At 39.5% G+C, this 24725-nt stretch overlaps 1 protein-coding gene and 1 long non-coding RNA gene across 5 annotated transcripts in view; one reads left to right on the forward strand and one right to left on the reverse strand.

Moving 5' to 3' along the window:
* The first annotated feature begins 615 nt into the window (after positions 1–615).
* Positions 616–16726, forward strand: LOC141378931 (uncharacterized). Of its 3 annotated transcripts, XR_015479094.1 has the most exons (4): positions 798–935; positions 1764–1887; positions 15240–16299; positions 16506–16726. It is a non-coding gene; the product is annotated as an uncharacterized LOC141378931 (long non-coding RNA). The 3 variants fall into 3 exon arrangements; XR_015479093.1 differs by lacking the exons at positions 15240–16299; positions 16506–16726 and adding an exon at positions 6304–7216 and having other exon boundaries at positions 616–935; XR_015479095.1 differs by lacking the exons at positions 15240–16299; positions 16506–16726 and adding an exon at positions 6304–6796 and having other exon boundaries at positions 616–829.
* The window catches only part of kcnj9 (potassium inwardly rectifying channel subfamily J member 9), a 44408-nt gene continuing 23734 nt past the window's right edge, over positions 4052–24725 (reverse strand). Inside the window, exons 5-9 of one of the 2 annotated variants that reach the window (XM_087241488.1) lie at positions 21210–21402; positions 20891–21088; positions 17135–17265; positions 15520–15816; positions 4052–5042 (exon numbers count right to left, since the gene is read on the reverse strand). In XM_087241488.1, the coding sequence (XP_087097614.1) occupies positions 15541–15816; positions 17135–17265; positions 20891–21088; positions 21210–21402 (798 nt within the window). In that variant the 3' untranslated portion in view covers positions 4052–5042; positions 15520–15540. Of the gene's footprint in view, positions 5043–11765; positions 15817–17134; positions 17266–20890; positions 21089–21209; positions 21403–24725 lie in introns of those variants that run through there. The other variant, XM_087241487.1, reaches the window with a different exon arrangement.

A 24725-nucleotide genomic window follows, 5' to 3' on the forward strand; every position in this document is an offset into this window, starting at 1 on the left:
AGTCGATTTTACAACCAATTTCTGAATAAGAGCACTTTTTCTTCTGTTCACATGAGTGCGGTTGCTCTGTGGTGCTTCTGCAGGGCTCATGTATGAAAAACTATGTCAGTATTATAATAAGGAGAGGAGGCAAGGAGGGGCGTACTGGACAAAAGAAGGAGAGCAAGGGAAAAGCAATGCAAAAAAAATAAAACAGCCTCTCTGTTGTTTATCCATGCTCTATTTTCCGCACTGATCTGTGTCATTTAGGCATGACATGATTCATAATATACAGCTCAGATTACTGAGAGCACACGCACACCACATTCAAACAAGGCCCCCAAAATTCACATAAACAAGCAAGCAAGGGCCGAGGAGGATAGTGTAGCTATGTAAGTTTGTAAAGAACAGGCATTTTGCATTCTGTTGAGGTTTATTTGAGTGCTGCGGGTACAGATTCAGTGTGGGCTTGCATATAAGCCGTTCAAAGACAACCCTACTGAGCTTTGGGGCTTAATACAGATCTGTAGGTCTGTTACTATGTAGAATAGTGAAATGATGAATCTGTGCACTGAGATCCCCTGTAAGCACTGCCCTCTAGTGGAGCTTCCAGGCCTCGCAAGGCAACTAAACTGCAGAGCTGGTCGTATAGGCTATAGTACAGTACGTGGAGACTTCATTGGATAACCTTGCTTCTTAAAGGAACAATGCGCATTTCTATTTTTAAATGGTCTGCGTGATTTAAAGATAGGGAAAGGAAAACGATAGAGTAAAACACCGAGTCAATATGGGCTAAATCAGCAAAACAGAAAGGAGAAGGAGGGCTGACGGAGGACGAAAGAGTCAGAAGGTCAGAGGACAGTCAATACTTTGACATTTACCCACAATCCCTGTGGGTAAAGTAGAAGAGGACACATTTGTGCATGTGAAGGACCTGGGACTATCACAATTTGATAGTATGTACATAGATATGTACGTTTAAGTATACAGAATTAGAACTGAGGAGATTATTGTTGAATATTTAATATAATACTGATGTATACTGAAATGTATGTACTTGTGTTGGTCGTGTGGTGTAATAGAGTAGTTTAAGTGAGTTTGGGTGGAAGGCTATTTTATAATTCTGTCTCGTAGTTCCGTTAAGTGCCACCTGTGGCGCCAAAACACTCTTTAACAGTCTTTAAAGGGTTAGTTCATCCTGAAATTAAAATTCTGCCATTATTTACTCACCTTTCACTTGTTCAAAACATATATGAGCATTTTGAAGAATGCTGGTTGATGGCACACATTGACTTCCATAGTATTTTGGAATACTATGGAGGTGATGGATGCCAGCAAACAGCATTCTTCATAATAACTTCCTTTGTTTACAGCAGGAGAACGAAACTTGTGAAGGTTTAAAAACCACATGAAGGAGAGTAAATGAAATGATAATAAAGGAAAAGAAAAGACAACGCAGGTGAATTGAGTAAAAATAAACTAAAAGTTATGGTTCCATCGTTGACTAATTACTTAAATTGGAAGGTTTTTTTGTATTACAAGGGTTAAGTAATGTTTTGTTTATAGCATATTAAACACAAAAGATTTTTACAGAGGGGAATTTGTTGATTTTTTTAAGCACTCCATATTTCAGAAAATATACATTCACCGGCCACTTTAAGTATTTAATTAGGTACTAGTACTAGGTTGGACCGCCTTTTACCTTCAGAACTGCCTTAGGCATAATCCCAATTCTAACCCACTTCACCTTACCCCTACCCCTCGTTTTGTGCTTTCCTGTTTAGCTTGAAGGCGTAGGGCTAAGGGCAAGGGGTAGATATCCCTCCGAAAGAAGATTTTCAGGACCACACTCGAAACCATGGGGTAAGAAAATTTCCCAGAATACACCAGCCACAGCTGCACCCGGAAGTAAGGAGATCCACAAATTTATATTTTTTGTCATTAGTACGATTTTTTACAACAAACACATGTTGTAATATATTCATAATCGTGTTCATGTTTTACCCTCAAGCTTTAAAAAAAATCTCTTAGATAAAAACCGCTAAATTTCGCAATCTATAATCCATAATAATAACTCCTGTATAGCAGTCCCACAACATTCTGACACTTGATGACAGTTGAATACCCAGTCAGTAATGTCAAGTAGCTGGGAATGGGCTTTTACAGTGTCTGCTATAATGTTAACATTGTTTTCTTGTGTCTACATAAATGAATATGGCTACGGTGTAAATATACAGTATATTTACGATCTTATTGCCAAATTAGATCATTATGATAACATAATATTTGCCTTCAGTGATTTCCTGAAGATAAATACCAAAAAATAAAGCAATTGGAAAAAACTACAGAGTCGCGATCTCTGAACATCACCTAATATAAAGCATGAGATTGCGATGACATATGATGACGTGTGCAGGTACTGTAGTGCTGTCCCAATTCTTAGTGGTACAATTTGAAGCCCTCCCCCTAAACACTCGGTTTTAAGGGCCAAGGGGAAGGGAAAGGGGTACAAAAATAAAATTGGGATTGGGCCTTAATCCTTCAATAAGGTATTGGAAATATTCCTCAGAGATTTTGGTCCATATTGACATGATAGCATCACGCAGTTGCTGCAGATTTTTCGGCCGCACATCCATGATGCAAATCTCCCATTTTACCACATCCAAAAAGTGCTTTATTGGATTGAGTTCTGGTGACTGTGGAGGCCATTTGAGTACAGTGAACTCATTGTCATGTTCAGGTAACCAGTCTGAGCGGATTTGAGCTTTATAATATGGTGCGTTATGCTGCTGGATGTAGCCATCAGAAGATGGGTATACTGTGGTCATAAAGGGATGGACAGCTTCAGCAGCAATACTCAGGTAGGGGGTGGTGTTTACTCGATGATGAAAATATCCCCCATGCCATTACACCACCACCAGCCTGAACCATTGATCCAAGGCAGGATGGATCCATGCTTTCATGTTGTTGACACCAAATTCTGACCCTACCATCTGAATGTGGCAGCAGAAATCGAGACTTATCAGACCAGGCAACGTTTGTTCAATCTTCTATTGTCCAATTTTGGTGAGCCTGTGCAAATTGCAATCTCAGTTTCTTGTTCTTAGCTGACAGGAGTTGCACCCGGTGTGGTCTTCTGCTGCTGTAGCCCATCCGCCTCAAGGTTCAAGGTAGTGTTTAGAGATGCTCTTCTGCATACCTCGGTTGTAAAGAATGGTTATTTGAGTAACTGTTGCCTTTTTATCAGCTTAAACCAGTCTGGCCATTCTCCTCTGACCTTTGGCATCAACAAGACATTTGTGCCCCCTGAACTGCCACTCACTGGATATTTTCTTTTTTTCGGACCATTCTCTGTAAACCCTATAGATGGTTGTGTGTGAAAACCCCAGTAGATCAGCAGTTTCTGAAATACTCAGACAAGCCTGTCTGGCACCAACAACCATGTCACATTCAGAGTCACTTAAATCACCTTTCTTGCCCATCCTGATGCTCAGTTTGAACTGCAGCAGAACGTCTTGACCATGTCTACATGCACTGAGTTGCTGACATGTGATTGGCTGATTAGAAATCTAATATATATAAACATCCATATTTAAAAAAGAAGAAAAAAAAAGTCGAAGGGGGCTAATAATTCTGACTACAACTATATAGTACTGTACTTGCAAAATTAAGATATAACTTTTCAAAATTCTGTATTGTAATTGAAATTTTGAATTCAAAGACACAAATTGATAAAAGGCTACAAAAGAAACACTAGGATAGTTCACCCAAAAATGATATGTATTTGTTTTCCTTACTATAGAAGTTAATGGTTACCCATTTTCCAATATTTTTCAAAATATCTCCTTGTGTTCAAAAGAACAAAAAAAAAAAAGGAAAAATGTAAAAATCTTAAACTGGCTTGGGTGAACTGTCACTTTAAAAGTGCATATAAGATTTTCTGAAACCCTATTAAACACTTCATGAAAAGCCCAAAACACCAAAATCGAACAAACACTTAAATACACTTCAAATCATGCACTTAAAAAGAAAGTAGCTTCTTTAAAATTCCAACTGCAAATACTCACCAGACTTTAGGTTGAATATAGTTTTATTAGGACTTATAATATTATATACAGGAAATCATAACGCTTAAAAACACATTTAAAAAATGTCAACAGCAGCAAAAGCAAGAGGAGAAACCTGCGTGAGAGCAGTGTTTGTGCTTACCGGATGTGCTAAAACATTCAAGTGAGCTACAAATCACATACAGGACAGCACATTCAAGACTTGGGGAGAACACAGTTTCTCTCTGAGCCTCATAACAATGTGCATTTTGCCTGTTTTAAAATTTAAAGGTGCACTCAGTATTTTAACACCAGGTTACAAATCAGTAAAATCATTTAAAAAAAATGATAAAATAGTTATTAGAATAATTAAATCATAAATATTGGCACACATTTCTTCACCAGCATTGATGACTGAGTAGACCTTTAATTCATTCAAACACTTCAGAACATTTTAACTTCCAACAGACTTGAAACTGAATTCAGTATTTAGTCTTCATAATGCATTGAAAGGTCCCGACTGACTGATACACATTACATAAACACACACCATCAGTGCATCACTCAGGACAGTGTTGTCTACATAGAGAACACGTATGTTCAACAGAACACAAAACAGATCCAAGACCAGTCTTCAACATAATTAAAGCAGCACTGGGCATCAAAACCCAAAGCATCAATTATGATTGTCCAGGAGGAATCGAAGAGAGCTAGAAATACTTGATAGTATCTAAAATAAATACATTTCTGTAGATGCTACACAAGCATCAGAAAACATATACAGTAAACAGCAGCCTATGATGTGGAAATCTTATATTTCAAAATATAAGATTATTTGTGTTGTTGTTAACACAATAAACATTTCACAAGGGTAATGGACCAACACTGAAAACCTGGCTTGAGCTGAAACTGACACTGTTGTCTTGTGGAGCTGCTTTACAGTAGAGTCTGAATTGGCTCCATATAGTTACATTTCCATAAGTGATTCTCCGTGAAGCTGCTTTGACACAAGCTGTTCTGTATAAAGTGCAATAGAAATATAGGTGATGTAACAACAAAACCCTGTTTATTTAGCAACAATAAGAGGTTTTTCTATGCCGTACTGAATTATTGAACACGTATGGAAAATGTATTTTGATTGATGATGTTCTTCTTGTTTCCATACTCTCAATAAAAGGGATAGTTCACCCCAAAAAATTAAATTCTGTCCATTTACTAATTTACTTAATTTATTTATTCTCTTAAACACAAAAGAAGATATTTAAAAAAAAATGTTGGAAACTTGTAACCATTGACATATGTAGTATTTGTTTTCCCTACAATAGACTGATTTCATGCGGCCGCTATTTTTAAAAGCAAAGTCAGCTAAGTTAATTGAAATGGCACTAGTTAGCTAACGTTTTGTCACAGTCGGGGTGGGGAAAAGGAGCGAGGACTCAAGTGCAAAGAAATAATGGGTATTTATTGATAAAAAATAAAAAGCAAAAAAGCAAAACAAACTATCCCGAGGGGGAAAATATTAATAAAACAAATAAACAAACAAACAAACAAACAAACTAGACTGGGCAGGCTGGCAAACTGGAGAACAGGACAAGACAGGAAACGATGACAACTGACAGAGACAAGACAAGCCATGCGCTCACATAAAACAGGACAAGAACATGCAGCCAATGAGAGAACTCATTAACCGCATGTTCATGACAAGACGAGCACAACACTGAAGAACACGACAAAAGCACGTGACCACAATGTAAACACATAGCCACGTGCTTTGACAACAGACGCAAGACACGAGCACACGATGAATGAAAACACTCACCGTGCGCTCACACACGCAGCGTGCATGCTTCATCCCAGCGCCGAAACCAAAACCGAAACCAACTAGACTGAGACGCTGGGAATAAAACACCACACTGCAGACAGACGAAAACACAAACACACACGGAGACACACACAATGACAGAAACAAGTGCTCGACCCAAGAATACTCGAGCCGAGCACAACAGGACAGGACTAGACATGACTAGTGTCCAGATTCTGCCACCAAAACAAGAATTTACATGACCAGAGAGGCAGAACCCTGATACGTTTTCTTTCCCAAACACATGTTTTAGATGCTATTTATCAAACTCAAGTTGATGAACTGATTCTTTCACTATATTAGACTCTATGATACTGAATTAAAAGAAAAAACGTCAATTTCCGTTAACATTTAAGGCACTGTTGATGGCTTTCTTAAAACAGCACTGATTTGCCATTGTGTTCATGTGCTCGACAGAAATGACTGGGATTTGCAGAGAAGGTCATCAGTTCACCCTCCACTGTTTACCGAGTACAAACACAGATGAGCGATCTGCTTGATGACTCGACTGATCTTCAAGGCTGCTTCGCGCTCCAGTCAGTGTATCTGGGTTTGCACTGGGTGAAGAGCGGTAAACTGATGAGCACTGGTGAACACTATGGTAAATCAGCAGTGTTTATGAACGCGCTCAGCGGCGCTTGAATGTTAGCAGGAAATTGACGTTTTTAAAAGTTCAGTACCTGGACAACGCTATTACAGACAACACAAGGGTGTGCTACAGAGGACTGCAGTGTTTTATCGCTCACCGGGATTACATAAGCTGAAGTAGGGAAGCGTCCCGCCGGTGTTTAACTGGTGCCATGAACTAAAGCCTAGGAGGACACTTGAGCAAATTACTCTTAAAGAGATTGTGATGTTGTTTGAAGCTAAATTGCTTTTAAATGTTTAAATTAAACTTACTGAATGATTTTAAAGTGATGTCTACACCATTTCTATTTTTTTTTTATCTCTGCAACAGCTGGAGCTTTACAGTCTACAGCATGTTACTGCAATGTTTACAGTGCTGGTCCTACACTTCCGTGTTTCTTTCCACCGCAGCCTCGCTTTAGTTCTTTAAAAAGGCAGCCGCGTGAAATAAGCGTATTGAAGTGATTACAGGTGTTTAGCATTCTTCAAAGTATCTTCTTTTGTGTTCTTTTGTGTGTGCTCCTTAAGAACGACAAACATATTCACATAGAAATTTTTTAGACTGAACCGTAGGGTGGCTATACGTCGTTTTTCACAAACATGTCATCTTTCTGGAACAAAATCAATGCCTTTGGCCAGGATTTCTATAGTCATCATTAATTGCATGTGCTTTTGCATTACTTACCTTTTCTTTAGGCCAGGGGTGTCCAAATTTGGTCCTGGAGGGCCAGTGTCCTGAGAAGTTTAACTCCAACCCTAATCAAACACACCTGAAGCAGCAAAGCAAGCTCTTACTAGATATACTAGAAATGTCCTGGCAGGTGTGTTGAGGCAAGTTGGAGCTAAACTCAGCAGGACACCAGCCCTCCAGGACCGAGTTTGGACACCTCTGCTTTAGGCCATGCCTTGTTGCATGCCACCATTGGTCAGTAATGTGCAAATGCAAATACTGGCCAGTTCATCCCTCAGCACCTGGGGTTCATTCTTCGTACCTTGCTTAAATGATCTAAGACAGGGCTGCTCAATCCTGTTCCTGGAGATCTACCTTCCTGCAAAACACTGCTCTCACCCTGATCGAACACACCTGAACCAATTAATTAGGACCTGAACAGCACTTGATAATTACAGGCAGGTGTGTTTGAAATGGGTGTAACGAACAAACGTTACATGCTTCAATTGTTGTTTTAGTTTCTTGTGATGCGAGAAGCACTGGTTGCAATATTACTACAGGCCACTAGGTTGCACTAGAGGGGAGTGAGAACTGGATATATTCCAGCTCACCATAGAGCAAGTGAGTCGTGTTTGGTAGAGGGAACCACATGGTGAACTGAGGCTACCGACCCACTCCGGTTCTGATTGTTTTGAGAACATTATTGTTGCTGCTCAAATACAGGACCTGTTGTCCTAGAGATGTTCAGATGAGGTGTTTGTTGGTGCTTTCAATGGACTGCAATGATTTGGTTTCAACGTTCTTTATGCTTCTCATTGGCAAATGAACTATATGTGTACACGTGGAATGACGGTCAGTGACTCTTAAATTCATCATACTACTGTTTTCCCAGTGTGAGGAAGTGGATCTTATTGCATCGCACTCAAATCCATCTATGCAACATTCTCCCAACCATCTATATCATTTACACAGACTGTTTACATTCAATGACTGCTTGGTTTTGGATATTGATTACTTTTGTTTGTGTGGACTAAATACTGTATACACATGTAGAGAAATTAAACAAGAAGGAAAAAGGGAAAAACAGGCTTGTGAAGTTTATTTTAATTTCAGTATGTGTGAAATAAAAATTCTGTGAACTCCCTCAGTGTAACATCTTGCATGCATAGAGGTGGTGTTACATGGGTAGCAACTGAAATCTACAGGAAGGTAGATCTCCGGGAACAGGATTGAGCACCCCTGATCTAAGATGATTTGACAGATCCTGGATCTTTAATCTTGATAACTGATCTCTGGCTAATTTGGTTCTTCAAACAAGTTCGCGAATCAGATTAAAATGTCTGGATAAACTGATCTGAGATCACTACGTGTTTTGTGAAGGACTGATCTATTGATCCTTGAAATCATGATCAGCAATGCAATGATTGGCCGACGGCACAGCAGCGTAATGACATCATCTGATTAATATTCAATTATCCATGCGTGCAAAATTACATACAATTAGCAGTAAATATTTTGTTAAATATGACACGCAATAACTTTTTGCTTTTGTTGTGAGCTGCAGGCTTTACACTTTCATGTGTCAAGAGTATTCATCATGTATTTCAATGCATATCAATGTATTTAGTTTAACATTTAGAGAAGATTTTCTTCATTATAGTAGCCTAGGCCTACTCACGTTTTTTTAATCAGCGTAAGGAATAACAGTATAAATTAATTAAGCGTTTTGATATTAGTAAAGGTGTCTGCAACTTTTGTGTAGCATTAAATCACCGGCATATTAGCGGTCAAAACATGTGCATGACTGCATAAATTGTTATCTTTTTTTTTTTAAAGTTGAATATTGTGCATGTACGTGTTTGTATCTAAAAAGTTCATATCAATACATTTTCTCTTAACTAAACTGTGCTGGGCAGCGGCCCTCCAGGAATTGAGTTTGACATCCCTGCACTAACTTAACCAGCTAAATTTTCTTGGTCAAAAAGCTTCATCATAAAGACTACCAGTGAACAAGTCTGGCCTGGGGTCCGTTCTTCGTACCTCGCTTAAATGATCTAAGATGATTTGACAGATCCTGGATCTTTTCATCTCGATAACTGATCTCTCGCAAATTTGGTTTTTCAAACAAGTTCGTGAATAAGATTAGAATGTCTGGATAAACTGATTTGAGATCGCTGCGTGTGTTGTGAAGGACAGATCTATCGATCCTCGAAATCCTGATCAGCAATGCAATGATTGGCTGACGGCACAGCAGCGTAATGACATCATCTGATTAATATTTAATTATCCATGTGAGCAAAATTACATCAAATTAACGGTTAAATATGGCACGCACTAACCTTCCACATTTGTTATGAGCTGCAGGCTTTACTCTTTCATGTGTCAAGTGTATTTATCATGTATTTTAATGCATATCAATGTTTTGACAGCATATTAACTGTCAAAACATGTTTATGACTGCATAAATGTATTATTGCTTTAAAAAAAGTCACATATTGTGCATTTCTATTATACACAATTTGTTCTAAAGCGATCTAAAAAGTTCATATCAATAAGTTTTCTCTTTGCACCACCAGGTGGCAGTCTTTGTACTTTCATTTTGAGGGTGCAGATTGCATACGTTTTATTAATATGTATAACTTTATTTTATTAATAACTATAACTTTATATATATATAGTTAAAAATATTTACCATTTTCCCAAGTGTATATAACTACTACCGTAAGAAAATACTTTCTGTATTATCTTTGCTTGAACTGAGCCGATCTAATCCTGTTTATATGAATTGAACCTGCTTTCGATCAGGTTTGACCTAGCAGAACTGTTGCTATGACAACAACTCTCGGATCAGCTTTGAAGAACGAAACGATCCTGGATGGTGTCAAATCGTCAATATCCAAATCCAGCTAACTGAGTAATCCACATACGAAGAACAGACCCCTGGGTTAAGAAGTCTCTCATTGCACTCTGTCTTTAAAAATATAGTTAATGTGTAAAAATTACACCAATTTTTGCTGTTTGTTCAAACTACAGTTTTGTCTACTGTACTGGGTTTTTTGGGAGACAATTTAATTGTTTTATCCATTTAAATTTGTTAAAACAATTATGTTAACTTAATCGATTTGTGTTGGGACAACATGAAGGAATTGTGTGGAAGCCAGCATTTGTTTGCGTACTCACTGATGTGCTAAACATATTCAATAACTAATCTCATCCCACTTTAATACTGCTCACTTACTTTATCCGCAGCAGTAACTGAGCAATGATTTATTAGCTGCTATATGGACACATTAGAATGAAATAAACAGAAGACACAAAGAACAGCAATGTGTTCAGTTGCATATGGTGGCAACAGCTGATCGATCACAGGACAATGCTATTTTCCACATCCATTTAATTAGGACGCTGAAAGGATGCGATGGCTTAATAGCATCCGATATATTTGAATCCATTTATTGTGTAGATCCACTCTGATACAAAGCGACTGACTTTCTCTAGACTAAACTCTGGCCGGCAGTCGTGAGGACGTGCTAATTTTACCTCCGGCTGACTCTTAAGACGCTGAAGCTGAACTCGGCTGTGATGGTGCAAATTGGAATGTTGGCTAATGTTGCCATAGTAACGTGTTCACTTCTTTTTCAGGTAGAACCAACGTGACTGTAAACAACTCGCACAGACTTGCTCTAAAGGACGGTTTTAAAAATAGCAGGGAGACATTAAAACCGCGCTCATGGACGAAAAGACAAGAATAAGTCATAGTAACACAAATCAGACTTGTTAGCTTTGTTAGGAAACCTAGTGAGTTTTCCACCAAGCAATCATTAAAGCTCCTGTTTCCAGGACATGCATTTTCAGTGATCTGATCACAAGTGGTCATCCAACATGAAGCACAGTTTTACTTTTTCTCATGACCACTTGTATTCCATTTGGCAAAGAAAGCCAATGAAAATGATGTGAATGATGTCAACATGATTTGCATAATCTGGTACAATGCTGTCAAGGTTTAATACTTACTGCTTAGCTGTCTTTTATCTTAACACATTTCTTAAACGGCACCTATTTGACCCCTTTTTCAAGATTTAATACAAGTATTTTGTATCTCCAGCATGTGTCTGTAAATGTCTGCTTAAAACACCCATCAGATTATTTATTATATCCTTTCAGAAGTTTGTAATATGTAGCTCTGAGCATCTCGTAGATGTTTTTGTTGCCTGTGGCTTTAATGCTAGTACTCTCCGCCCACCATTCCCATGTGCCTGTCAGAGCGTGCCTCAATCACAGCACAGGGACAGACATGAAGGAAGCAAACCTCACATAATGTATGTAAGTAATACTACAGCGAGAACTTTCCCAATGATTATTTTATGTATTTGTTGTGGAGTTAATTCAAGCCTTTCTGCAACGACGAGTCACTCAAAATGTTACAAAGTTCACTCACACATACACACACAGCGTGCGCATTTAACTTTGCACTGTTTTTGGATGGCAAATGTGACAGGATACACGTTAAGATCCACTGCTGTATGGATATCTGTTATGTTAATGTACAAAATAAACCTGATTTAAGGTCCACAAACTGGGATTGAAGCATCTTCTTTTAATATTTGTACTGACATGCGGCTGTGGTAATAAAGACAGTAAAATCGCTGTAATGCATTACAAACATTTTTAACTAGTAAAACTCATTCTTGATCACATTTGATGATGACTGATGATCACAGAGAGCTGAACAGAGCTTTTAACCCCAATTGCTTTGCGCTTGTCCTGTCTTGTTATAATTTTTTTAAGTCGTTACTACAGAGACATTGAAGTATGCGGCTGTCAATTAAATTGGTGGGTGGGGAAACCACACGCATATGTCATGATGCGGTGGAACTCAAAATGTCGGGATTTGGATCCTATTTTAATGTAAGGAAATTAAAAAAGAGACTTATTGTGTTTATATCATCTCAATATGACTGTGGACACACTATACCTGCACACAGTTCTGTCCAAACAGCTTTCAAAAGATGATTTTTATCATAGGCCCCCCTTAATTATCATGTATTAGGTTGGCAGATAAAAGACAATGCAATTTCACAGCAAATAGTGATTTTTCAATTTAAGTTTCATTCATGCATTTTAGTAGTTTGCTCATCCCACAATGAGGTCAGAGGTGGGGTTTTCATATGAATTCAATAGTATAAATTTGTTTTCAGACAATACGTAAAATAGTTACACTTCCTCATGAGAATGAGCTGGATTAGAGGGTCTACTACTATTTATGTAAATGCATTCGACCACAAGAGTGTTTACACTAAGTAAATAATACAATCAAATATATTTTTGACTACCTCTGTGAGGGTGACTGAAATTAGACAAGCTCGATAAACCCTGTTTACTGTGCTTCTGTATTAGGGCTGCACGATATTTAAAAAATCTGACATTGCAATATTTTGTTTTCCTGCAATATATAATGCGATATTAATATAATTTCACCAGATGATTTGAATGTCTCGGGTGATCAAGGCTTTTTCTAGGCAGTCCATCTGCTTTAAGTATAGTACAAGCATATACAAACGACAGAGGAAAAATAAATGTTAAACAAATAGGGTTTTATGGTTTTCCGGGGAGCCTAACAGTATAGAAAAATAAGAATTGAACAATGAAACGTAGGATAACATGGTTATTACTGTGTAAATAATTTTATACAATAATATATTTTGGTCCCACTTTATATTAAGTGTCCTTAACTACTATGTACTTACATCAAAAAATAAATACAATGTACTTACTGTGTTTAAGATGTATTTGAGAACACTTTTGAGTTGGGATAGAGATGGGGTTATAGACAGGTTTGGTGGCATGGGTAGGTTTAAGGGTGGGTTAACGTGTAAGGGATGGTCAACAGTGTATTTACAAATGTAAATACAAAAGTTAATTACAGATGTAATTACATACATGTATTTAATCAAGCACAAGTACAAAGTAAATACATGTATTTACACAATAAGTACATTGTATCAAACTATTAATTCCTGTGTAAGGACATATTAGTTAAGGCCACTTAATATAAAGTGGGACCTATATTTTTCCTTTAATCTTTCATAAATAATCAAATGATGAAATGTGACTATTTCAGTTACACACAATATGTGATATGATGCTCAAAAGATATATTGTTCAGCCCTAATCTGTATATATCATCATACCCTTAAAAATCTCTGCAGTATGGGCAACAAAACTCATATCTCAATTTTTTTTCAGTCTAAACCTGTATTTTATATTTGGATTAAAACAATCATATCTTATCTAATGTTGTTCAATTAGTCAGTGTTCATATTAAAGGATTTGAAAACAAATGTATTGAATGTAACTGTGTAGGCTATATATGGAATATATCAGTGGTTCCCAACCTTTTTTGCTTGAGACCCCCTTTTCTCCAGGAAAATATTGTAAAATATTGAAAACATTGTCTACATCTAACTGTACGGTAAAGATGACAAAACTGCATGTAGCTGGGTCAGGGACACTTTACTTTGAGAAAAAGGCATAAAATCATAGTTCTTGGCATTTCCTGCATTTCCAGTATTGCTAGCACTGCAACCCGAAATGTTTGGAGCGTCCTCATCTGGGTCCAGGATGCTTGGGTCATTACTATTAGCAGCTGAAGGCGAATCGGTTGTTTTTGTGGAGGACAAATTACAAGTTTGTCCATTTTTTGGTCAGCCGGAATAAAACGAACTGCTGAAAATTGTAAAAATAAGACACGACCCCCCACAGAGCTCGTTGGGGCCCCCTTGTGGACCGGGACCCCCAAGTTAGGAACCACTGGTATATATAATTAATTATTCTGACCATTGCTTTTCACATGGTATATGCTACCCGAAACAGAAATGTTTAAAAAAAAAACTACCTGACAAAAAGTCTTGTCACCTATCCAAGTTGTAGGAGCAACAAATACTTGTAGTTGATCGTTTGGTATCAGAAGTGGCTTATCTGAAAGGCAAAGGCCTCTAGATTATGCTTATTTTACCGAAATAAAATATGATCATGCCTTGATTTTGTAATTATTTAACTAGGAGAGTAAGGTCTGACTTTGCTTAGACAAAAGGCTAGTCACTTAACAGAAATAATGTCAAGTATAGAATATAAAGTCATGCTGCAGTGGAAAAAGAGTTAATAATGTATATGACTCCCATGAGCTTGGAGGACTGCATCCAAACATCTCTGCAATGACTCAAATAACTTATCAATAAGTAATTTGGAATGGCAAAGAAATCGCTCTTGCAGGACTCCCAGAGTTCAAGATTCTTTGGATTCATCTTCAATGCCTCCTCCATTTTACCCCAGACATACTCAATAATGTTCATATCTGATGACTGGGCAGGCCAATACTGGAGCACCTTGACCTTCTTTGCTTTCAGGAAATTTGGAGGCTGAAGTAAGAGTAGGAGCGCTATCCTGCTGAAGAATTTGCCCTCTCCTGTGGTTTGTAATGTAATGGGCAGCAGAAATGTTTTGATACTGCCACTGTTGATGTTGCCATCCACTCTGCAGATCTCTCGCAAACCCCAATACTGAATATAACCCCAAACCATGATTTTTCCTTGACCAAACTTGACTGATTTCTATGATAATCTTGAGTCCATGCAGGCTCCAATAGGTCTTCTGCAGTATTTGTGATGATTGGGATGCAGTTCAACAGATGATTCATCAGAAAAATTGATCAACAAGAAGTCAAGTAATTATTTGATGCTCTTACAACTGAAATCGATGACAAAACCTTTGTCAGGTATATGTATATGTGTATATGTGTTTATGACTTATGTTTATGAGAAATCTGTAATTTCTCAAATGCACTCATATCAAATTATTGTATATCGCTCTAAACTGTATTGCCTCGTTTCATATTGTTTATAAATAAATTATGGATACCTTATATGAACTCAGTGTGCCACCCAGAGCGATCCACTTGTGATGGGATTAACGAAAATACATCTTAACACTAGGTGTAAGTGGGATCTATGATAGTTTGTTTCAGACATGTTTAACACACTTTATGTTTCCGTCCCAGGTTTTCATCTCCGGAAGCGGATGGTGAGGAAGCTCACTAGAGTTTGAAACAGAGCTACTGTGTGAATTCAAAGGCAGTGTTGTTATGAAACATCAAAAGTTAAGATTCAATCAGACTGAAAACACAGCAAGGAGACGCTAGGATTTCCCCCTTGGGGAAAGTATTCTATGCTAGGCATTAGCGACTATACATTTAAAAATCTAACTCGAAGAAGAAGGCTTGGACTGCAGAACAATCCAGTCTATAGTTAAATTTACACCAACTGTGGACTCCTTCGTACCTTTTACATTCTTGAATCCATTTAAGCCTCAGACTCTGATTGGTCAGTGGCGACACTGCCGTTCTGCTCTCCTACAACCGACTGGTCCTGGGTATTTGTAACTCCACCCACAGTAAATGTTGGCCCTTGTTCCTCCCTGACAGATTCTGAATCAGTGGATTTTCCTGTTTGCTCAGTCAGATTAGGCCCCTCCCATTTCTCTTCATCAAGCCGACTGGAGATCGACCAATAGAGATGAGCATCCAAACGGGCGGCAGCCAATGCCAGCTCTCTTGCAGAGCAGGAGGGTGTGTCCACCTGTGAAAGATCATGAACATGGACAACTTTCAGTTTTTTTTAGTAGTAGAAGTAGTAGAAAAAGCACATTATTGACACAAAGCCTCACTCATGTTTACATATTCATAAATCTTTATACGTGTATGTATTTATTCAGTCATTTTAGAATGAAGATACTCTATATAATTATGTATGCATAACCAAAATATTGAAGTTATTTGTATTGTATACAATACAAAATGTCCAGTAGTCAACATCTGAAGTGGATCAAAACCATTCATCAAAGTTGAGCTAAAACCATCCGTTGGTTCTTTTCTAGGAAAATTTTGAAAAACACTTTTAATCCACTTCAAATGCTGACTACTGTATAAAATGCTGTTTGTCCAAAGGATAGAATTTAAAGTAATTTTCATTCTGGTCATGTAAAAAAATCAGGATTCTACAGCAGGGGTCACCGATCTCGTTCCAGGAGGTCTGGTGCCGTGCAGGGTTTAGCTCCAACTTGTATCAACACACCTGCCTGGGTGTTTCAAGTATACCTAGTACAGGGGTGACCAAACTCAGTCCTGGAGGGCCAGTGTCGTTGCATATTTTAGTTCCAACCCCAATCAAACACACCTGAACCAGCTAATCAAACTCTTACTAAAAACTTCCAGGCAGGTGTGTTGAAGGAAGTTGGAGCTAAACGGTGCAGGACACCGGCCCTCCAGGACCGTGTTTTGACACCCCTTTCCTAGTAAGACCTTGATTAGCTTGTTCAGGTGTGTTAGATTAGGGTTGGAGCTAAAACCTGCAGGATACCGGACCTCCAGAAACAAGTTTGGTGATCCCTGCTTGACAGCAACATCTAAGACACAGGTGTGAACTCCAGTCCCTGGAGGGCCGCAGCTCTGCACAGTTTAGTTTCAACCCTAATTAAACACATCGTATCAAACTACTTGAGTCCTTCAGGCTTGTTTGAAACCTACAGGTAAGTGTGTTGAAGCAGGGTTGGAACTAAACTGTGCTGAGCTGCGGCCCTTTAGGAACTGGAATTGACACCGGTGATCTAAGGGAACCTGAATCAGAATTTTTGATTTGTGATTACACACATAAAATCCTATTGGTAAGAAGAAAAATCTTTGATTCTGCTCTATAATAAGCTGCTGGTCAGTCTTGCACAGGGAGATGATCATTATGAGGCCCAATACAACTAAATCAGCTAATACAGAGGTTTTTAACTATGCAAGGGATTTATGTGTAAACAATATTAAGAGGCTTCAAAAGCTTCAAAATAAGATAATAGAAGCTCTTCAAGTGCATTTGATCCGATCAAAAGATCCTATTGTGCATCACATACCTCAAATGTGTGGTGAAATGCCCCATAATCCACGTCAAAGAATCCCTCGGCCAGACACATCATGGGACTAAACCTGTGACCCCACATGACCTCCTCAGCCAGGTAAGAGCTCCGTGCCTGACAGGTCATACCTGGAGGTCACAATGTATTCATCAATTACTAACTAAATAACCCATTATCCATTAATATAAACAAATTACTCAATTACTGTAGTTTTTTTACACATAAGGTGTGTTACTTTACACCACCGATGACTGTAGTAAAATCAAAAGTATTCAAAAGTTATATGGGTCTCAAACAACATACTGATATGCATGCAAGGTCAAAAAACACTTTCATGGACTTATAATATGCATTTATTTTTACCCAATTATCCCAGCGACTCCCATATGAATCGTTCAGCGATTCATTTGTTCCCATACCTCCTTAGCGCAAAGCTAATCTGCGCTGATTGGACCGATGACAGCCTGTTGCGATTGGTCGACAGCATTCAGCGCTAGACAAATGCCCAGCGCGGTTTGTCAAGCCCCTGGTGGACGGGTCCGCGCGATAACGCCTAGACCATCATAACCCCCCGCACGGGAAGTATGACTGGCACTTAGCAGTGAAAATGAAACCGATTGCGTGCACATCATTTACTGAGAGTGATTTCCGTGACCGACCTTTTCTCCCTTCTCAGCTGTAACTTAGATCATTTCTATTTGCAATTATTGCTGTGGCACCTCTTGCATGAATTGTTATATGTTCTCAGGGCTTAAGCCTGGTTTATACTTCTGCGTCAGGTGACCGGCGTAACCCACGGCGCAGGCAACGCGCGTGGCTGTGCATTTATACTTCTGCGCGCTGTCTCTGTTGGTCTGCATTAACACTTCCGAAACGCTAGTTGGCAGTGAGGTGTAAATGTTCCCCTGTGTCGAGTTTCTTCGCTACTTTTTTGCTTTTCCTGAACACTTCCGTGATGTACAAGTGGCTCAAACTCACTCATTTTGAGGCAGGAACCGGCGGACGTGCAACAACTTTAACTATGAGGTAAACACAAAACAAAACTTTCCATCCGGAGCTCCTTCACGGGATTCCACACTTGTAAACAATCGCTCGCGCGGCTCTCGGTCCCGCCCAGACTCGTTAGCGCTACCAAGCCGACCAATCACAGAGCTTACACTACGCGTCGTTGCGATGTGTAGTTACATTTTTTGAGAGGTGCACGTCAGTGACGGCGATGGCCACGGCGAAGGGCTATGCGTCAGCGCCGTAGCATACGCCGGTGTTTGACGCAGAAGTATAAATCAGCCTTTACCTGTACTCCGCTTTGCCCAAAGATCCCATCCCCAGCCAGTAGTGCTCACCAGCGTGTAGCAGGCTGCCTTTGTGCCTAATAAACTGGCCTTATTTTGCAGGCACCCCTTGTTTTTTTACATTTATCGTATTCCATCTGGTCTTTTACCCACCCACTCGTTAGAAAGCAGGGATCAAGCCGGCAATTCCTGTATGGGAGGAGAATGCTCTAAAGGTTGATTTATACTTCTGCGTCAAGCACACGTGTATGGTCCGGCGCAGCCTACGTGTGGTCGCATAGCCCTAGCTGTGACCATCACTGATGCGTACCTCTCAAAAAATGTAACTACACGTTGCAAAAATGGGTAGTGCTTTGATTGGTCAGCCTGGTATCGCTGACAAGTGTGGACAGGACTAAGAGCCGTGCGAACCCATTGGTGCAGGTGTTTACAAGTGAAACTCAAGAAACTCAATACAGAGGAACATAAACACCTACTGCCAGCTAGCATTTTGTGTGTTATTGCAGAGCAACACAAAACATCACACAAAGGTATAAATGCACGACTACACACAAGGCATGCGCCGTGGGTCACACCGATCACTCGACTCAGATGTATAAACCAACCCTAAGGAGGAGGCTATGGGAGTGAGGCTTTTGGGCTGCACTCGCCAGCTAGCCTCTGTTTCACACTATACTACAATACGCAGTGGCCTTCTTTAAAAATAGTTGTAAATAATACACTTTAGTATGGTTTAAAAGCTTTTTACTATAAATTACTATTGTATTTTAGTTGAATTACCGGTGCAGTGCTTTGAAAAAGTAGAATTGTATCTAATCGAGGCCTTATTTCTCAGTGTACACTTTAATAACCCACAAGGGTGTTTAAACCTTTGAATCAAAATTCGAAGCAGTCACGTGGGTATAGGCGAAAATAAAACTTCGGACATTACTGATCACATGATTATGGCAAAACGACTCAAGCTCCGGTACACTGCTTCACTGCGATATGTATCATTTCTCATTTTCAGGACGTTGCTCTGTGGTTGGCAAGGTGTTACAGGTGGTAACCGGTGTATTGCAATTTGCTAAGGAGTTATGGGTAGTTGCTAGGCAGTTTCTTACTTTACAAGTCTGTACAACGCAAGTCAGTCAATCAGTACCCTAACTCTAGTGTTCTGATGGTTGCCAGTGTGATGTTGCTAGAGTCTTATAGATGGTTACTAGGGAGTCTGTGCAATGAATGTCAATCACAGTGCTAAAGTGTTGTGAATGATGTACAGGACACTGCTAAGTGCTTGATAAGGTCTTATGGAAATTACCAGAGTGTTACTAGAGTGTGCATGTGTAACCCTGCCGGTCCTTCCCCACCCAACCTGCTCCGAGCTGGTATCGAACCAGCGACCTTCCGCATGGGAGTCGGTTGCTCTAACAAGGAGGCTAAAGACCATGGCCTCTAGCGTCTGTCGCTAAAGCACCTTTAGAGGTCAGAGGAGTAAAGTTTACCTGCACAGCACTTACTAGCTGGCCTCCGTTGCACATGCTGCAGACATCAGCAACAATCCAAGTCCAAGACGTTGCTACTGTATGTGGTTCCTAGAAGCTTATAAACTGCTACCAGGTTGTTTGTAACAGAATTAAAGTGCTACAGTGTTTGCTAAGGTGTTAGTGATGGTAAACAGATGTTGTGAATGATTTCCTAGATGTTGCTATGTGATTGTCAAGGTGTTACAAATGGCAACCGGGGGGAAAGTAATGTGTTAATTCCAGCTGGTGGCCTTTAAGGCTGATTTATACTTCTGCGTCAAACGTCGGCGTATGCTACGGCGCTGACGCATAGCCCTTCGCCGTGGCCATCGCCGTCACTGATGTGCACCTCTCAAAAAATGTAACTACACGTCGCAACGACGCGTAGCGTAAGCTCTGTGATTGGTCGGCTTGGTAGCGCTGACGAGTCTGGGCGGAACCGAGAGCTGCGCGAATGGCGCGAGCGATTGTTTACAAGTGTGGAGTCCCGTGAAGGAGCTCCGGATGGAAAGTTTTGTTTTGTGTTTACATCATAGTTAAAGTTGTTGCACGTCCGCCGGTTCCTGCCTCAAAATGAGCGAGTTTGCACCACTTGTACATCCCGGAAGTGTTCAGGAAAAGCAAAAAAGCAGAGAAGAAACTCGACACAGAGGAACATTTACACCTCACTGCCCACTAGCGTTTCGGAAGTGTTAATGCAGACCGACAGAGACAGCGCGCAGAAGTATAAATGCACAGCCACGTCCGTTGCCTGCGCCGTGGGTTACGCCGGTCACTTGACGCAGAAGTATAAATCAGGCTTTAAATGTTGAAAGGTTGAATAACTGCGAGGAGAATGATAAAACTTTACCGTACCCATTTTTTAAAACAGCTCACTGACTGTTTACTCTGATTGGAAGCTACTCCTGTGATTCATGCAAAGTATCAGGGGGCGTAGGATGTCTTAGAGCATGTACCTGTTGCTTCCACCATCCCCTCCAAGATGACAACAATCTCGAAGTCCTCTTTCTCCAGCTGATTTTGTGACATGTCCCAGAACGGAGAGCGTACATCGATTTCATGAGAGATCACCAGAGGAGACACCAGAAACAGACGATCATCTCCCGTCTCGAAGCCCACACTGATATCAGTTTGATCTAGCGGAATAAACTCACCTGAAATGCATGAAAAAGAATAATAAAACAATTGGACAATCAGTTGTCATTTCAGAATGTAACCAGCAGGTGGCGCCAGTTCATCATTATATCAGTTTAAGGGTGTTGCATGTGATCTTACCCTCTTGTGTCTGTTTGGATTTGATAAGTTTGGCTCTCATGTTGGCGCCCACAATGTGGGAGGACCTCAAGTCTCCGACGCGGAACATCAAACAGAGCTTGTCATCGCGTAGTGAGATGACAGCATTACGAGAAAACACTAGAGTCTCTGCACGCTTGTTCGGCTGGGAGATCTTCACAAACATACAGCCAACCTGAAGAGAGATGGAGAGAAGCAGACTCGTTATTTCACTTTTATCCTAATGTTGTGGTGGTTTCAAGTGCGTTGTTATGTGGTTGCTAAGGTTTTACAGATAATTATTAGGTTGTTGCTAAGAAGTTCTGTGTACTTGCTAGTACACATAATTTTTTTCGTGCTCCAGACATCAGTGACAATCCTAGTGTTGTGGTTGGTGTCCAATACATTGCTATGTGGTTGCTAAGACCTTATTAATTGCTACTAGTATGTTGCTAGGGTGTGTGTAACAGAATTAATGTGCTGCAGTGTTGGATGTGGTTGCTAAGGTGTTATTGATGTACAGTGCATCTGGAAAGTATTAATATCGCTTCACTTTTTCCACTGTTTATATGTCGCCTTATTTCAAAATGGATTAATTCATTTATTTCCTCAAACTTCTATACACAATACCCCATAATGACATTGATAAAAGAGTTTAAAATTGTTTAAAATTTATAACAAATAAAAAACCTGAAAAAGCACATGTACATAATTATTGACAGTCTTTGCCGTAAAGCTGTAAATTGAGCTCAGGTACATTCTGTTTCCACTGATCATTCTTGAGATGTTTCAGCAGCTTCATTAGAGTTCACCTACTTGTCTTATGGTCAGTGCAGTATGAGTTTTTATTATCATCAATAACGTTACTTGTTAAGCACAAAAGTTCATAACAAACACTTAAATGAAATCTTACTTATGAAATGTTCTGCTTTTATTATTTGTTTTCTTTACTCGTTACTACACCCGTACGCAGCCCAATCGTCCAGCATCTTCCCACTGGCTTTAGTCTTGAGTAGTGCAGTTGAATGACATTTGTGTTGGGAGCACTGTACAAATATGGCGGCGCTATTGACGCATGCTCAGGGTCCGTTTGCGATATGTATCGTGTATATCTATGCTAAGGAGTTCTGGGTAGCTGCTAGGCAGTATTTTTTACCTGACAAACTTATACATTTTCACCAATTTACCAATTAATAGGTTACACTTGGAACACTTAGATGATAACAACACAATAAACAACATAGTTTGATGTGACATTCATATCTTTAACATTAGATGAATTAACTGCTCCGGTTTTCCCCACAGTCCAAAGACATTCAGTGTAGGTGAATTGAATAAGCTAAATTGGCCGTAGTGTACGTGTGTGTGTGAAAAAGTGTGTATGGGTTGCAGCTGGAAGAGCATCCGCTGTGTAAAACATATGCTGGATAAGTTGGCGGTTCATTCCACTGTGGCGACCCCTGATAAATAAAAGGCCAAAAAGAAAATTAATTAATTAATTAACTATTAAATTTGGGTATACTGAAAATTGTAACCTGACGAGCAGTTGTCATGCTTCCCTTCACAAACTTCATTGATTAGATAGAAAGAGTGACATAAGGAAACAGATGTAATGTGTTAATCTGAGTTCAGATGCAGATCCTAGAGGACGTGGCATTTAGCAGAGAGTGTGTGTTGTGTTCAAGAGTGTGTCTGAGTGAAACAAGGACCCCGGGGCAACATTTAAACCAGGACAAGAAGATATAAATTAACTCATCAAACCACAAAAATAAAGTAAAATAGGCCAGAAATGAGACTGTGGAGAGGGCTGAAATTAGCAAAAGCAACAGAATTCAAAAAAAGAACGACAGACAGAGAAACAGGAGGGAGGGGTACACACATCTGTGATCTAAACGCATGACTCATTTGCTCTTGGTTATGGATGATATAACACAAAAGAGCAAAGATCAAAAAACCAAAGTCACGTGCAATTTAAAAAACATTTTGGTTTCAGACCACATCATACACCAGACTCATTTGGCACTGAAAGTGTGCAAATAGTACATCAATTCTTCTCTCTCTCTCTCTCTCTCTCTTTGCATATGGCCCAAGAAAAGACGTGCTTAACCTTAATTAAACCCTCTGCCTTTAGTTAAATATATTCTATTATTATGCAATGATTGTTAACAATTTTTGTATTCAGCATATACACTTACCAGCCACTTTATAAGATACACCTTACTACTACAGAGTTGGAGCCACTTTTACCTTCAGAACTGCCTTAATCCTTCATGGCAAAGATTCAACAATGTACTTGAAACATTCCTCAGAGATCCATATTGACATGATAGTATCACGTAGTTGCTGTAGATTTGTCGGCTGTACATCTATGATTTGAATCTCCTGTTAAACAACATTCCAAAACTGCTCTATTGGATTGAGGTTTGGTGACTGTGGAGGCCATTGAGCCCTCAGAGATGCTCTTCTGCATGCCTCAGTTGTAATGAATGGTTATTTAGGTTACTGTTGCCTTTCTATCGGCTGGAACGAGTCTGGCCATTCTCCTCTGACATCAACAAGGCATATGCACCCACAGAACTGCCGCTCACTGGATATTTTCCCAGACTATTCTCTGTAAACCCTAGAGATGATTGCATGTGAAAATCCCAGTACATCAGCAGTTTCTGAACCAATCAGAGCAGCCAGTCTGGCAGTCATGCGACATTGAAAGTATCTTAAATCACCTTTCCTGACGGTGACAATGGCGTAGTGGTAAGTGCGTCAACACATGCACCACAGCGATCCGAGGTTCCCACCTCGAGGTCCTATGCTGATCCTTCACCTATATTTACTCCCCATGCTTTCTTGTCAATAATTTCTACTGTCCTATCCATTAAAAGTGAAATAATTATTTAAAAATAATAAAATAAATTCACCTTTCCCATTCTGATGCTCGGTTTAAACTGCAGCAGATTTTCTTGACCATGTCTAAATGCTCTGTGTTGCTGCCATGTGATTGGCTGATAAGAAACTTGCGTTAACGAGCAGTTGGACAGGTGTACCTAATAAAGTGGCCGGTGAGTGTATTCTTTTATCTTTGCCATGATAAAAGTATAAAATATTTAAGAGATCTGTTTAAATAACCTATTATTCAGCTTAAGGTGTGATCTAAAGACTTAAAGGTGCAGTAGGTGACTGTCTTGAGAAACATGTTTTGTTGTGCTGGTTGAAAGTCTCTTCACATTCCAATAGTACTGATTAAAGTAAATGATCTAAATGTATTTATATGTATTTTTATATTCTGGGTAAGGCATAAGACTAAAAAAGTTCATCCAATTAAAATGGAGTAGAGTCGACATCTCCCATAATTCTGATAAGTAGCTCAAACTGTCTGTCAGCAAATGCAGATTTGAACTAGTGCGCTCATGTTTGTACGCAGCTCTGCTGTTTGTGCATACACGTGCTGTGCGTTCATGAGAGAGAGAAAGCGAGTGGTAAAAACGTACTGAATCAAAACTTTTTCAAATTCTGAGTCAATAC

The sequence above is a fragment of the Danio rerio genome, chromosome 2 (assembly GCF_052040795.2).
Source record: "Danio rerio strain M-AB ecotype USA chromosome 2, GRCz13ab, whole genome shotgun sequence".
Classification (NCBI taxonomy): domain Eukaryota; kingdom Metazoa; phylum Chordata; class Actinopteri; order Cypriniformes; family Danionidae; genus Danio; species Danio rerio.